Source organism: Telmatherina bonti, assembly GCF_933228915.1.
Source record: "Telmatherina bonti genome assembly, chromosome: 13".
Taxonomy (NCBI): domain Eukaryota; kingdom Metazoa; phylum Chordata; class Actinopteri; order Atheriniformes; family Telmatherinidae; genus Telmatherina; species Telmatherina bonti.
The window spans coordinates 2,023,895-2,038,599 of record NC_136611.1 but is presented as its reverse complement, the minus strand read 5'-3'; the positions used below and the strand labels follow the sequence as shown (position 1 = coordinate 2,038,599).

At 47.2% G+C, this 14,705-nt stretch overlaps 2 protein-coding genes across 2 annotated transcripts in view; one reads left to right on the top strand and one right to left on the bottom strand.

Moving 5' to 3' along the window:
- LOC306763993 (SH2 domain-containing protein 3C-like) overlaps window positions 1-14,705 on the bottom strand; it is a 49,145-nt gene that overhangs the window by 13,690 nt on the left and 20,750 nt on the right. Inside the window, exon 5 of the mRNA XM_079250973.1 lies at window positions 11,436-11,521. Within this exon, the coding sequence (XP_079107099.1) occupies window positions 11,436-11,521 (86 nt within the window). The remainder of the gene's footprint in view (window positions 1-11,435; window positions 11,522-14,705) is intronic.
- On the top strand, window positions 2,324-7,912 carry LOC306763995 (UDP-glucuronosyltransferase 2C1-like). Its single transcript, XM_079250975.1, has 2 exons — window positions 2,324-2,408; window positions 5,789-7,912. The coding sequence occupies exon 2, from the start codon at window positions 5,791-5,793 to the stop codon at window positions 7,369-7,371; it is 1,581 nt and encodes a 526-aa protein (XP_079107101.1). The 5' UTR covers window positions 2,324-2,408; window positions 5,789-5,790; the 3' UTR covers window positions 7,372-7,912.

Below are 14,705 nucleotides of genomic sequence, written 5' to 3'. Positions count from 1 at the left end.
AGTCTCCAGAAAGTCTCCAGGAATTCTCCAGGAAGTCTCCAGAAATTCTCCAGGAAGTCTCCAGGAAGTCTCCAGGAATTCCCAGAAATTCTCCAGGAAGTCTCCAGGAATTCTCCAGGAATTCTCCAGAAATTCTCCAGGAAGTCTCCTAGTTTGTGGATGAACAGAAGAATCGTTGAGGATTTAGAGCAGCAGGAGCTGTAAAGCCTCCACTTGTCCAACATCTCTGAGTCAGGAAGTAGTTCCAGGTTGTGTGTCTGGTCCATCATGGCAGCAGCAGAACGAAGGTCTGGTCGCTGTTCTGCTGAGAACGTTCTGCCAAGAGGAGCTTTATGGATATAATGTTCTCCTTCATATTCTGGATTCTTCTTTTATTTCTCTATTGATTGTGTAGAATTTATTTGTATCACAGAGTTTTCCTGCTGGACTGGACTGGACTGGACTGGACTGGAGACCGGACCGGACCGGACCGGACCAGACCAGACCAGACTGGAGACCGGACCAGATCAGACCAGACCGGACCGGACCGGACTGGACTGAACTGGACCAGACTGGAGACCGGACCAGATCAGACCAGACTGGACCGGACTGGACTGAACTGGACCAGACTGGAGACCGGACCGGACCAGGGTATTTATGCCTTGGTTTTGGTCCAAATTTGCAGAAATCTCGGGTCTTATGACTGCGACACTGGAGAAGTTTGAAGGTTTAGGTAACATTCGCGTTTTTATGACTTTATTAAGGAAAACCTGAAACAACCTCCGCTGGTTATCCGACGTTAAGTTACGCTAACATCACTTTCGGTTTTCTGAGTCCACCAACGACCGCCGTCCACGTGGTTTTAATGGAACTGTGGGAACAAGAACGGCATGATTTTACACTCGGCTGTAACCGGATAACATGATAACTCCGGTAAATCATTCACTTTTATCTGCTTTTACCGCTGCAGGTGACTTTTGTACATCCTGCCCTCAGTTCTCACTTTTAGCTTTCAACTCTCACCTGAACCACCTGGATCCGCCTGAACCACCTGGATCCGCCTGAACCGCCTGAACCACCTGGATCCGCCTGAACCACCTGGATCCGCCTGAACCACCTGAACCACCTGGATCCGCCTGAACCACCTGGACCACCTGAACCACCTGGACCACCTGAACCACCGAAACCACCTAGGTTACATGGACCACCTTGGTTACCTGAACCACCTGGACCACCAGGGTTACCTGAATCACCTGGACCACCTGGGTTACCTGAATCACCTAGGTTACATGGACCACCTGGGTTAACTGGACCACATGAACCACCTGAACCACATGGACCACCTGGGTTACCTGAATCACCTAGACCACCTGAACCACCTGGACCACCTGAGCCACCTGGACCACCTGGGTTACCTGAATCACCTAGGTTACATGGACCACCTGGGTTAACTGGACCACATGAACCACCTGAACCACATGGACCACCTGGGTTACCTGAATCACCTAGACCACCTGAACCACCTGGACCACCTGGGTTACCTGAATCACCTAGGTTACATGGACCACCTGGGTTAACTGGACCACATGAACCACCTGAACCACATGGACCACCTGGGTTACCTGAATCACCTAGACCACCTGAACCACCTGGACCACCTGGGTTACCTGAATCACCTAGGTTACATGGACCACCTGGGTTAACTGGACCACATGAACCACCTGAACCACATGGACCACCTGGGTTACCTGAATGACCTGGACCACCTGAACCACCGAAACCACCTAGGTTACATGGACCACCTGGGTTACCTGAACCACCTGGACCACCTGGACCACCTGGATCACCTGAATCACCTGTACCACCTTGGTTACCTGAACCACCTGGACCACCTGGATCCCCTGAAAAACGTGGACCACCTGAAACGCCTGGATCACCTGAACCACCTGGACCACCTGGGTTCGGTCCACCTGGATCCGAGACAGACCAAAAACTCCAAGTTCTCCTTTGAGTTCTTTGACATGAAAACTGATTCTTTGTCACATCTTTGTGACTTCATGTCTTTATCATTTCAAGTGTTTTTATGGACTCGTCATTTCTTTTAGCTTCTTCTCGTCCTTTAACTTCTTCTCCGTGATCCAGGCTGGAGGTTTCTTTGTTCAGCATTAACCAGTAACCACAGACTGATCAGCTCATCTAAAGTCCAGCATGTGAGTAAATCTCCTCTGGTGTGTTTGATCTGCTGCTGTGGAACACACACACCCTGAACTTTGACCCGCTACCTCAGTGTGGACGCCCAGAGCGCTGCTCCAGCATCAGAGCTGGAAAGCAGTCAGTCATTCCAGCGTTTGCCGAGGAGGAGGCCGGACGTACAGACGGACGCCGCTTCAAGCTGAAACGTGAGACATCTGCTGGGTAGGACGTCCTCGGTGAGTGATTACATAAAACAGCCGCTGAGTTTTACAGGATCAAACGTTTACATGGATGTTTTTAGACTAAAAATGTTGTTTTTACTGGTTTCTGATGCTTGAAGGCATGAATGAGGGTTAACTCCTGGGTAGGAGTAAAAACACTCCCACAAGTCCAGATGTTTCCTGCTGACAAGACTAAACCTGAACATATTGAGCAACTACGCAGAAATCTGAAGCCGCTCGAGATGAAACTCAGGAAGAATGAAAGCTCAGCAGCTCAGAGAGAGAAACATTCAGAAAGCCTCGTGATTCCTGCAGGATCAGACCTTAAACCCTAAACATGGACGTTTATTAATCCCACATCTAAGTTTCATCTGCACGTCTTGAAGCTCAGAAAGACCTTCAGGTCTTGTAGACTAATAACTTCTTGCACTGCGTGTCGTCTCTTCCATCCAAACAGGCTGCTTTCATGGAGAAAATGCAGCTTTTCAACCATCAATGATGGTTGCATCAATGAGCAGCGAAAAGATTTAATATAATTATTAATAACGTTTAAAAGCCTGAAACAAACTGAGCTGATATTTTGTGAAAAACAGAATTAATGTGTAAAAGTGACAAAAACAGATCCTGTTGAACACAAACGCAGGTTTTTAATCTTCTGTATTGTCGGACGTCAGGATGCTCACAGGGCAGCACAAGTACGTCGACACGAAGCGCTGAAAGCTGACGGGAATGTCTGCTAAATGCAAAAAGCTCCTCCTGGGAATCTGACGCAGGAATTCCCACGCTGTAGTTGTGTAATGAGGAAGCTTTGGGATTTATGTAAGTCCTGAAACGGAAAGCCTCAGCATTCTGGAGGAAAGGGAGAGCTGTAGTGGTGCTTCTCAGGCTTGTTTTGGATGGAAACGACGTTAACAGATGCTGTAAAGCGTGAAGAAGAGCTTGGTTGGGATCATTCGGGCTCCTGAAGTGATCAAACAAGGTTTCACTTGAATTTGATGGAAATCTGAAATAATCTGAAAGGAAACATGTTTAACAGATGAACGGCGCCTCTACTCTACAACATGAGACGTTTCTTCTTTTCTAACATGGCTTTCATATCCATGTGGCCTGCAAGTCTCCACACAGGTCTGTGAGGACCTCAGAGAGGACGTCCAGGATGAAGCCTGAAGGAAAAACCCATCAAAGTTTCAAAACTTGCTCTATTTTTCATCTACATTTGTTTCATGAATGTCGTAAAGTCGAAACAACGTAAGTGGAGAACCGCGTAACCCGAGGACCGCCTGTACTAGTATGTGGAAGGCGAAACTCAGCTGGAATGAGACGTTCCAGACAGCCTGTTGCTAGGCAACAGCTGATCCAGGAACGTAATCATGAATATCGAGGTGCAATCAAATGAGACAGAAATGCAAATTACTTTAGTCGTCAAGTTACATCATTCTTTACGGTTCAGAACTGCAGGACAAGAAACTGCATCTTTCTCCAAACCAACACTAACAGTTGCAGCGCCAGTCAGCCGGTTGGGTCATCTCCCAGTGGTTGCTGTAATGACGGGAGTTTAGGGGACATTCACATCTGGATAGTCGGGAGACTCGGTCTGATTGGGCAGATTTCTCACAGATTTCACAGATCTTCCTTTGGTTTGGGTTCAAACTGGACGTAACTCAGTGGGACCAAACCTCTGGACCTCGTGACAGAGTAAAACACCTCTTCTCTACGGGGCGATACTCCCACAGACAACCACATTAAAAAGCAGGAAGAAGAAACCCAGGTTTCTTGATAGGCCAGGAACGACAGAGGAAATGTTTCAGGCTGAAGAAGCGGAAAGTTCTGGTTACTTTCTGGCAACCAGAAAACAGCAAACATGGAGTCACACAATGTAGTCTGCAGGAAAGTCCTGCAACAGTACCGATGAGGAACCCGCAGAAACACTGTTTTGTGACTAAAAATGTCATTGATTAAACATCACGGTTATGGATGTGGATGGAGGTTTATTTGGCAGCAAGACGAATTTTCATTCTCCTTCTTTTCCGTCTTATTTTGTGGACCTTACGACTGTTTTTCTGATCAGGCGCCTTTATTGTGAAGCCCTGCAGGAGAAACAATAATCACGAACAATAAACACGACTTTCTTCTTCATGCTTTATTGCAATGCCAGACATCACTTTCTGATTGGTTGCTGGATAGTCGCTATGTAAGCCAACCCACACCCTCACCCATGGGGTTTCCATGTTCTCCTCGTGTATGCGTGGGTTCTCTCCGGTACTTCGGCTTCCTCCTACCATCTAAAGACATCCATGTTAACTGGTTACTCTAAATTGACCCTAGGAGTGAGTGGTTGTTTGTCTCTGTGTGGCCCTGTGATGGACTGGCGAGCTGTCCAGAGTGTACCCCGCCTTTTGCCCAAAGACTGCTGGGATAGGCTCCAACTTCCCCGCGACCCCTCATCGGACTAAGCGGTTAGAATAATGAATGAATAAAGTGTATGATAAATATAATTAAAATATAAATTTAATCGACCTCTTCATAAAACAACACAAGTATTGGATCAGTACTCAGTATTGCAAATTCCCAAACCTCAGAAATCAGAATGGGATGGAACTAGGCATTGGAACATCCTTAATTTGTATTACTTAGCAAAACCCAACCCCCACAACGGTTCTCATCAGGATCTCTGGGAACCCTCGTAGCCATGTGATTCCACTTGAATGTGCTCCTAACTGGCTAAGTAATCTAAAAACGAAAGGGCTTGAAATCGCCAATAAAAAGCTGATATTTTCATGCTTTGTGGTGTGCCCTACCTGAAACTAGGAAGCAGTTACCCTGGAAGGTCCTCTAAAACAACCTAATTCCCTTACAACATTTAAAATGTTAAAATTCTTACATTTACTTCTTTTTTTTTTTAAAGTTTCTGTGACTCACAACACCTAACACATAAATGCATATCAGGTTTCTAGTCAGAAACCCTCCAAAGTTCTACCGCAGTAACTAGTGGATTTTCTACACAGTCCTTCCATCTTGGTTTCAAGGTGCAAAAACTTCTGAGCACTTTGCAGAGGAAAAACTCTTCATCCAACTTCTTTGAACAGTGTTACAGTGTCAGACAAAACATTAACCACCATTGGTAACAGTTCACAGTTGGATTGTCAGTCCAAAAAGGACCTCCTGGGCCACTCCAAGACCAAGATGTTTCATGGGGACACCAGTCAAATTCAGGAGGTCCTTTGTGACAGTGTCCAACTGTTAAACAGATGTCTGTAATATCATTATTACACAGCAACACTGTGTGAATTCCTGCCTTCAAGTTCGGTTTGTGTTTGTAAGTCAGACATGTTTGATGCAACGGTGGAAATGTAGAAATCTCACGGCCTAATATTTCTAATTGTAATTTCTTTCAGAAATGTACCGACCAGCCCTGGCGACACTAGCAGTGTTGCTCTGCTCATCGACCTTCGTAAATGGAGGGAAAGTTTTGGTGTTTCCTTTGGATGGAAGCCACTGGGTCAACATGAAAGTCATCATTGAGGAGCTTCATACCCGAGGCCATGAGGTTACGGTTCTACGACCATCAGACTCCTGGTACATCAAGCCAGACTCCCCTCACTACACGGCAATAACCATGAACTCCTCTGCTGGTTTTGATAAAGATAATTTCGGGTCATTCGTAATGAGAATGCTGACCATGCGGCGTCAGGGATCTTCATTTTGGACTCGCATGAGTTTGGAATATGATCTAATACAAAACTTCTATCAGATGAATCAGCTGGTGCTTCAGATGGTGGAAGACATGTTTGAAAATCTTGAACTGATGCAAAGCCTCCGTGATGCCAAGTATGATTTGGTTCTTACAGACCCTGCAACAGGTGGAGGAGTCCTTCTGGCTCATCGTCTAGGTCTTCCTCTTGTCCTAAATGTCAGATGGACTATTCAGGGTGAGGGACATCAAGCAATTGCACCATCCCCGTTGTCCTATATCCCAATACCAGGGTCAGAGCTAACTGATAAAATGACCTTCACCCAGAGGATGAAGAACTTCCTGTACTACATTTTCACTTGTATGCAGATCTGGTATGTAACAGAACCAAACTATAAGCCGTTTGTCCATCGTCACTTCGGCAGTGGCGTACATTACATGGAGCTGTTTCAGGCCGCTGACATCTGGCTGATGAGAAATGATTTCACCTTCGAGTTTCCACGACCTACAATGCCAAACATCGTCTACATGTCAGGGTTCCAGTGCAAACCCTCCAAGCCTCTGCCTAAAGACCTTGAGGACTTTGTTCGGAGCTCTGGGGAACACGGCGTCATTGTGATGACTTTGGGAACTCTGGTGGAAAAACTTCCCGAGGATATCGCAGAGGACATCGCAGCTGCATTTGCCCAACTTCCTCAAAAGGTGATCTGGAGGCACAAGGGCAAGAGACCATCCACCCTTGGCAATAACACCCTAATCTTGGACTGGCTGCCCCAAAACGACCTCCTGGGCCATCCCAAGACCAGGGTGTTTGTGGCCCACGGAGGTACCAATGGAATTCAGGAGGCCATCTACCATGGTGTCCCCCTGGTCGGCCTGCCCCTCATGTTCGACCAACCTGACAACTTCTTCAGGATGGAAGCCAGAGGAGTGGCCAAAGTGGTGGACATCGCAACTGTCAATAAGGACATCTTCCTGGAGGCGCTGAAGGAGGTTCTGCATGAACCATCCTACAGGGAGAAGATGAAGGAGTTGTCCCATCTTCACAGAGATCAGCCCATGAAACCACTGGACCGCGCCATGTTCTGGATCGAGTTTGTCATGAGGCACAAAGGAGCGGCGCATCTGAGGACAGAGTCTTACAAGATGTCCATGATCCAGTACTACTCCGTTGATGTGGTGGCCTTTCTGCTGGCAGTGATTTTTACAGTATTTACTGTCTTTATTTGTGCCATTAAGTTTCTCTGGCTGAATATATTTTATAGAAACAAAGTTAAAGAGGAATAACGATGCTGTTCAAAATGCTGAATGCACCACAAACCTGGTAGTTCCTGCTGACCTGGAACAATTTACCAATAAGATTTGTTTTATTCAGGAAGATATCAAAACAGTTGTTTGTATTGACTCACGGGACTCCAACAGGCTCGCGTACCTCTGGCAGACAAAGCAGACAATATGAGATGCTGTCTGAGTATTTGAAACATTTTATTCTAAGTTGTATGGGGATCAGGTAATTATTAGCAATTTGGTAGAAGGTTTCATTGAGAACATATTTGTTGTTTTTACCATAAATAGGTGCTAAATGAATGAAGTAGAACTAGAAGTATTATAAACCACAACTGCTTGATTGAAGTGAAATCTGTTTACTAAGAGCCGACAGATGTGTCAGTTCTGAAAGTCAGTCAGGAGTAAATAGGGTAACTGTATACTTTGCAGAAATTTCGACTACATAAGTCATTGTGGAGCCACAGAGTAAAACAACTCTTTAGATTTTAACTGCATTTACATGAAGGTTGATCATTTCACCACGTAAAACTAATAATATTTTGCCTGGAATTATTATTAGAATTTTTTTTTGTAAAATGAAGAATAAATAAAATAATGATGTAAAATTATTCCTCCTTGCCTTGAAAAAAATGTTATTATAAAATGTCTAAAGTTACAGCCAGTTTGTTGTGTATTCTTATTCTTCTGTAATTTGTTGACCTAAATTCATAAATGTATATATTTTGAAAACTCAATAAGGCTGTGGCAGCCCACTTCAAGCCAATTGCATCTTCTGCTGCTTATCCGGGGTCGGGTCGCGGGGGCAGCAGCCTAAGCAGGGAAGCCCAGACTTCCCTCTCCCCAGCCACATTTACCAACTCTGCGGGGGGGGATCCCGAGGCGTTCCCGGGCCAGCTGAGAGATATAATCCCTCCAGCGTGTCCTGGGTCTTCCCCGGGGTCTCCTCCCAGAGGGACGTGCCTGGAACACCTCACCAGGGAGGTCCAGGAGGCATCCTGACCAGATGCCCGAGCCACCTCAACTGGTTCCTCTCAATGCGGAGGAGCAGCGGCTCTACTCTGATCTCCTCCTGGATGACCGAGCTCCTCACCCTATCTCTAAGGGAGAGCCCGGCCACCCTGCGGAGGAAACTCATTTCAGCCGCCTGTATACGAGATCTCCTTCTTTCGGTCACGACCTACAGCTCATGACGATAGGTGAGGGTAGGAACGTAGATTGACTGGTAAATGGAGAGCTTCGCCTTCTGGCTCAGCTCCTTCTTCACCACGACAGACCGGCACAGAGTCCGCATTACTGCAGACGCCGCACCGATCCGTCTGTCCATCTCACGCTCCATCCTTCCCTCACTCGTGAACAAGACCCCGAGATATTTAAACTCCTCCACTTGAGGCAGGACCTGACTCCCGACCCGGAGAGGACAATCCACCCTATTCCAGCTGAGGACCATGGTCTCAGATTTGGAGGTGCTGATTCTCATCCCAGCCGATTCACACTCGGCTGCGAATCGCTCAAGTGAGAGCTGGAGATCCTGACCAGATGAAGCCAACAGGACCACGTCATCTGCAAAAAGCAGAGACCCAATCCTGAGGCCACCAAGCCGGATCCCCTCAACACCTCGGCTGCGCCTAGAAATTCTGTCCATATAAGTTATGAACAGAATCGGTGATAAAGGGCAGCCTTGATAAAGTCCAACCCTCACCGGAAACGAATCCGACTTACTACCGGCAATGTGGACCAAGCTCTGACACCTGTCGTACAGGGACCGGACAGCTCGCACAAGGGGGTCCGGTACCCCATACTCCCGGAGTACCCCCCACAGGAACCCCCGGGGGACACGGTCGAACGCCTTCTCCAGGTCCACAAAGCACATGTAGACTGGTTGGGCAAACTCCCATGCCCCCTCCAGGACCCCAAAGAGGGTATAGAGCTGGTCCACTGTTCCGCGACCAGGACGAAAACCACACTGCTCCTCCTCAATCCGGGATTCGACTATCCGGCGGACCCTCCTCTCCAGGACCCCTGAATAGACCTTACCAGGGAGGCTGAGGAGTGTGATTCCCCTGTAATTGGAACACACCCTCCGGTCCCCCTTCTTAAAAAGGGGGACCACCACCCCAGTCTGCCAGTCCAGCGGTAGATAGATAGATAGATAGATAAATACTTTATTAATCCCGAAGGAAATTGTGCAGTTGTCCGTTGCTCACATTCATAAAACAGCAAAAGAGAAAATTTAAAGTTTAAAAAAACCAGACAAATAAATAATTCAACAGCATTAAAAGATAAAGTGCTACAGGTTAAGGCACTGAAAAAACAAAGTTCAGGACTAGTATCAGTCTCTCCTGCTCCTCCCTGAAGTGGCTGCATTATACAGCCTGATGGCACGAGGGATGAAAGAGTTTTTTAGTCTATCAGTGGAGCAGCCCAATGAGAGAAACCTGGAGCTAACAGAGCTCCTCTGCCGAGAGAAGACAAGATATAGGGGGTGGCTCTGATTGGAGAGGATTGCCCTGATCTTAGAGAGCGTCCTCTGCTCCACCACCTTTTCCACAGAGTCCAGGCCGAGTCCAACCACAGAGCCTGCTTTCCTTATGAGCCTGTCCAGCCTCTGTCCAGCCTCTGAGTGCCCCCGATGTCCACGCGATGCTGCAGAAGCGTGTCAGCCAGGACAGCCCCACAGCATCCAGAGCCTTAAGGAACTCAGGGCAGATCTCGTCCACTCCCGGGGCCTTGCCGCCAAGGAGCTTTTTGACCACCTCAGCGACTTCAGCCCCAGAGATAGGAGAGTCCACCCCTGAGTCCATCAGCTCTGCTTCCTCATCGGAAGACGTGTTGGTAGGATTGAGGAGGTCTTCGAAGTATTCCCTCCACCGACCCACAACGTCCCGAGTTGAGGTCAGCAGCTCCCCACCTCCACTGTACACAGTGTTGATGGAGCACTGCTTCCCCCTCCTGAGCCACCGGATGGTGGACCAGAATCGCCTCGAAGCCGTCCGGAAGTCTTTCTCCATGGCCTCGCCGAACTCCTCCCATGCCCGAGTTTTTGCCTTGGCGACAGCCGAAGCTGCATGCCGCTTAGCCTGTCGGTACCCATCAGCTGCCTCCAGAGTCCCACAGGCCAAGAAGGCCCGATAGGACTCCTTCTTCAGCTTGACGGCATCCCTCACTGTTGGTGTCCACCAACGAGTCCTGGGATTACCGCCACGACAGGCACCAACGACCTTACAGCTCCGGCTGGCCGCCTCAGCAATAGAGGCACGGAACACAGCCCGTTGGGACTCAATGTCCCCCGCCTCACTCGGGACATGGTTGAAGCTCTGCTGAAGGTGGGAGTTGAAGCTCGCTCTGACGGGGGACTCAGCCAGACGTTGACCAGGTCCAGACGCCTCTGGCTGTAGATTTCCTGAGACCGGAGCGTTTGTCGAAGATCAGACTACTTTCTTCGAAGGTTCCAAGTTCGGCTTTTGATCTCTAGAAAACATTCAGTATTAAACATTTTGGATGTTTGAATGTTATTTAGGGTCCAGGTTTTGGAACTTTTGCTCTCCTGACTACGGCCACCATGTTGTGATCTCTGCAACAGACAGGTTGAAAAAGCTGAGAGACGTTCAGGAGCCTTTATGGTCCGCACATGTTCCCCATCTTTACCTGGAAGACGTGTTCTACTAGCAGTCAAACCAAATGATATTAAAGTCTCCAGTTAACTATCTCTCCTTACTGGCAACACTGGTGCAGTCTATCATTTGACATATTTTGTCTGGGTACACAGCATTGGCGCTCGGCGGTCTGCAGCAGCTTCCTACTTAGATCGGGTTCAGATGAGGCAGATGTATCTGTAGCCCGAGTACTTCAGAGTCAAAGTCCATCAAGGCTCCTCGAATTCTAGTAGGTATACACACCTGAATGAAAGAACCAGTACCTTCTCGAGGGTACTGGCCTCCTTACTCATGACTTTCACCGTTTATTTTAAGTGTTTTGATCCTGAATGATCGTATTAATATATTAAAGTTTATTACTGAGATTTTAGCCCCTGATGTGAAGCGAAGAGGATGAAGCGTTGAACTCACCGTGGCGAGCAGATTGGGATGACTGTCCAGCGGCCAACATCTGTTCTCTGCTGACGTCTGCCCCCTGGTGGTGGAGAGGAGAAGGACTGCATGGAGACAGAAGCAGCAGATGTGATGAAGCGTCTCATGATGAGGTTTACTCTTCTCTTCATCATTTTAAACCAACAAAAAGGAAAAATGTGTTTACGCATGAAGCTGCTGATTAAAACCTTATATAAATATATCTATAAACGCAAAAATGAATCCTCTACATGTGAAGCAGGAAAGGAGTTTAGTTGGACTGGTTTAATACTGCTGAAGAGTCTACCATGAGTTTTCCCTGGAATCTGACCTGTCAGCGTTAAAAATGATTCAAAATAAAACTAAAATCATTTAAATAAAATCAAAATGAGCAGAAACTTTCAAATAAACTGGAAAAAAAATTGCATTTAAACGTTGTTTGCAAACATCAACGAGCTGCGAGTTCGATTCCCCCTGAAGAATCCATTTGGTCCAGCGTGCATGTGGTCCACGTGTGCACGTGGTCCAGCGTGCATGTGGTCCATGCGTGCACGTGGTCCACACAGGTCATCCACACAGGAGGCTAGTCTCTGCGCTCCTGTCATCCCGGAGCTCCGCCTCCTTGTTCTGGGACCATCAGTCCGTCCTTCACCCCGTGTCTCGTTGTGTTCTGGGGATTCATCTGTCTTTAACAGACAGTTAACACTGTTCTTTCCCATCTAGTGTAAATGAAAACGTCTTGGTTCTGCATCCTGCCTCCCAGCTGTGGGCCAACCCCTCCGCTCCCCTTGACACGTGTCGACGCATCTGAATCAGATGTCAATCTGATGTTTTAAATTTGCTTAGTTTTCACATGTTTTTCTGTTTAATGTTTTACACATGTGAAACATGAGAAGACGAAGCAAATAAGAAACATACTCAACGTGACTCAAATGTGAATCAGTTTGACACATTATTCATGTTCTTCACATGTAAAGCCACATGTTTGCACATATGATTCATGTGTTTTTACCAATCAGCAACCTCCAGTGGTCTAAAGAAACCCAGAACCTGCAGTTCCCCTTTCATCTACTAGGGGCTCCAAAACAGAGCAAATCCCCATAGACTCCCATGTTAAAAAGACCAACTTCACAGCAGAAATAAACATGTTTACAGCAGAAATAAACATGTTTACAGCAGGAATAAACATGTTTACAGCCTGGTTCAAAAATCCATCTTCGGTTTAATAGGTCAGGTTTACCTTCATGACAACTGTGGGGGGAGTAAATTTTTTTCTTTTTTGTTTTTTCTTTGTCTTGTCCAGCATTGAAGCAGCAGAATGATGGTCTGGATGTTGTGTTCTGCTGAGCAAATTTACTTTGCCGAGGGGAGCATTACTGGTATGATGATCCCCTTGATTTTCTGGATTCTTATGTTATATCTTTATTTATTTTGTATGATTGTAATACAGAGTTTCTACTGCTGGACTAGACCGGAGAAGATAGAAGAGAGACAGAAAGACACAGGGAAAGAGAAAGAAAACACCTCATAGAGAGAGAGGAAAAGAGAGAGAGAGAGACAGAAAGAAAGAAGAAAAAACAGACATTTGCATGAACATATGCATATACACCCATACGTATTCACCTATATAAACGCATGTACATACACATTCATACACACATACACACAAACAGGCCAGTCTTAGATTCATATTCCCCCTGTGGAGGACTAGACTATCATGTGTCAAGAGCACCAAAAACTATCAGGTTAGATATTAATGGGAGACAAAGAAAACCAGCTGCTGTTAGTGAATAAACCTGCAGACGACTCGGTGACTGCGTCACATGCAGAACATGCAGAGTGGAACGTGTTCAGAGAAGATCATGCCAATATGACCCCGCCCACACAATGTGACCCCCGCCCATACAATGTGGCCCCGCCCAAACAAAGGCCAGAAGCAGGCCAGGAGGACCCCAAGACTCAGGTAGCCGGCAGCCGGCCCCAGGCACAGGATCCAACCACCCCACCCCGGAGCCAGCTATGGAGCCACCCAGGAGCCACCTTGCCAGAGTCCCCTGCAGTCAGGGGGAACAGGCCCCGCCGGCCGCCCAGGGCACACAGAGCGCGGGCACCACGGCCCCAAGAGCCCGAAGGCAACCCCCGCCCCCGAGGGCTGAGGGCCCAGCCCAAGCTAATGGAGAACCAGGATCCCCGGACCACCGCCGAGTGGCAGTCAGGCCGCTCCCCAGTGCACCAGCCGTGCTCCCCGGGCACAAGACCCCCCCCCCCCCCCCCCCCCCATACACACGCACACACACACACGCACACATACAGGCATACTCAGCCACACGTACCAACTCACTCACACGCACGTACTCCCTCCCGACACACATCCACATGCCTCATCTCACACTCCCCTACCCTCCTGTCTGACTGAATTTTTTTCTAACTCACCCGTTTAAAAGTAATTTATTCTCATGTTGGCTGTTAGCTCCTGCTAGCGCCTGTTAGCTCCAAGTTAGCTCGGTTAGCTAACTTGGAACTTGGAGCCCCCCCCCTCTCAGCTCTACCTAATTTCTGGGAGTGATGGCGAGTACGACCCTGTTAAGATGGTGACAGTGAGAACCGTCCAATGAGCTTCTCTTCAGAAACCTAGGATTGATGTCATGGAGGCTCCGCCCATCTTTTATCCAGGTTGTTTACATGAAAATGTAAACAGACTTGTTTATGTGAGGACAGTGAGTCTCCGGGGGGATGGAGGAAGACATGTCCTCCCTCTGGTATTATTGATGAGACAAAGACGAACCAGTTTTCTGCTCGTTTTGCATGTAAACAAAAAAAAAAAAGAATTCTGTAAATTAGTGAATAACTCAGTTTTTCCTGTTTTTATAGAATTTCTCTGTTTACAGAATGAACACATCGTAACTACAGGTCAAACGGAGTAGTTCTGTAAATTCAATAATTTAGTCAATCAAAAGATAAAACATAATTTTATTTTAAAAAATGGATAAACCAAGTAATCCTGTAAATTACAGAGGAACTTTGCAGGCAGTAGTGGAACAACTAAACCTGCAACTTCAACAAACTGGATTTATGCTTTTTTATTTCGATCTGAGAGTAAAAACACATGAATATGTGAAAACAAGCAGCTGGAAGCTCTTCATCACCATCACCAGATGGTGAACCGGTGCTAATGAGGAGGTTAAAGAAACCTGCAAGTTGATCAGCTGGTTACATGAACCAGGAGTGATGATTAAAGTTAGTGATATAAATGGTAGGTAAGAGTTAAGT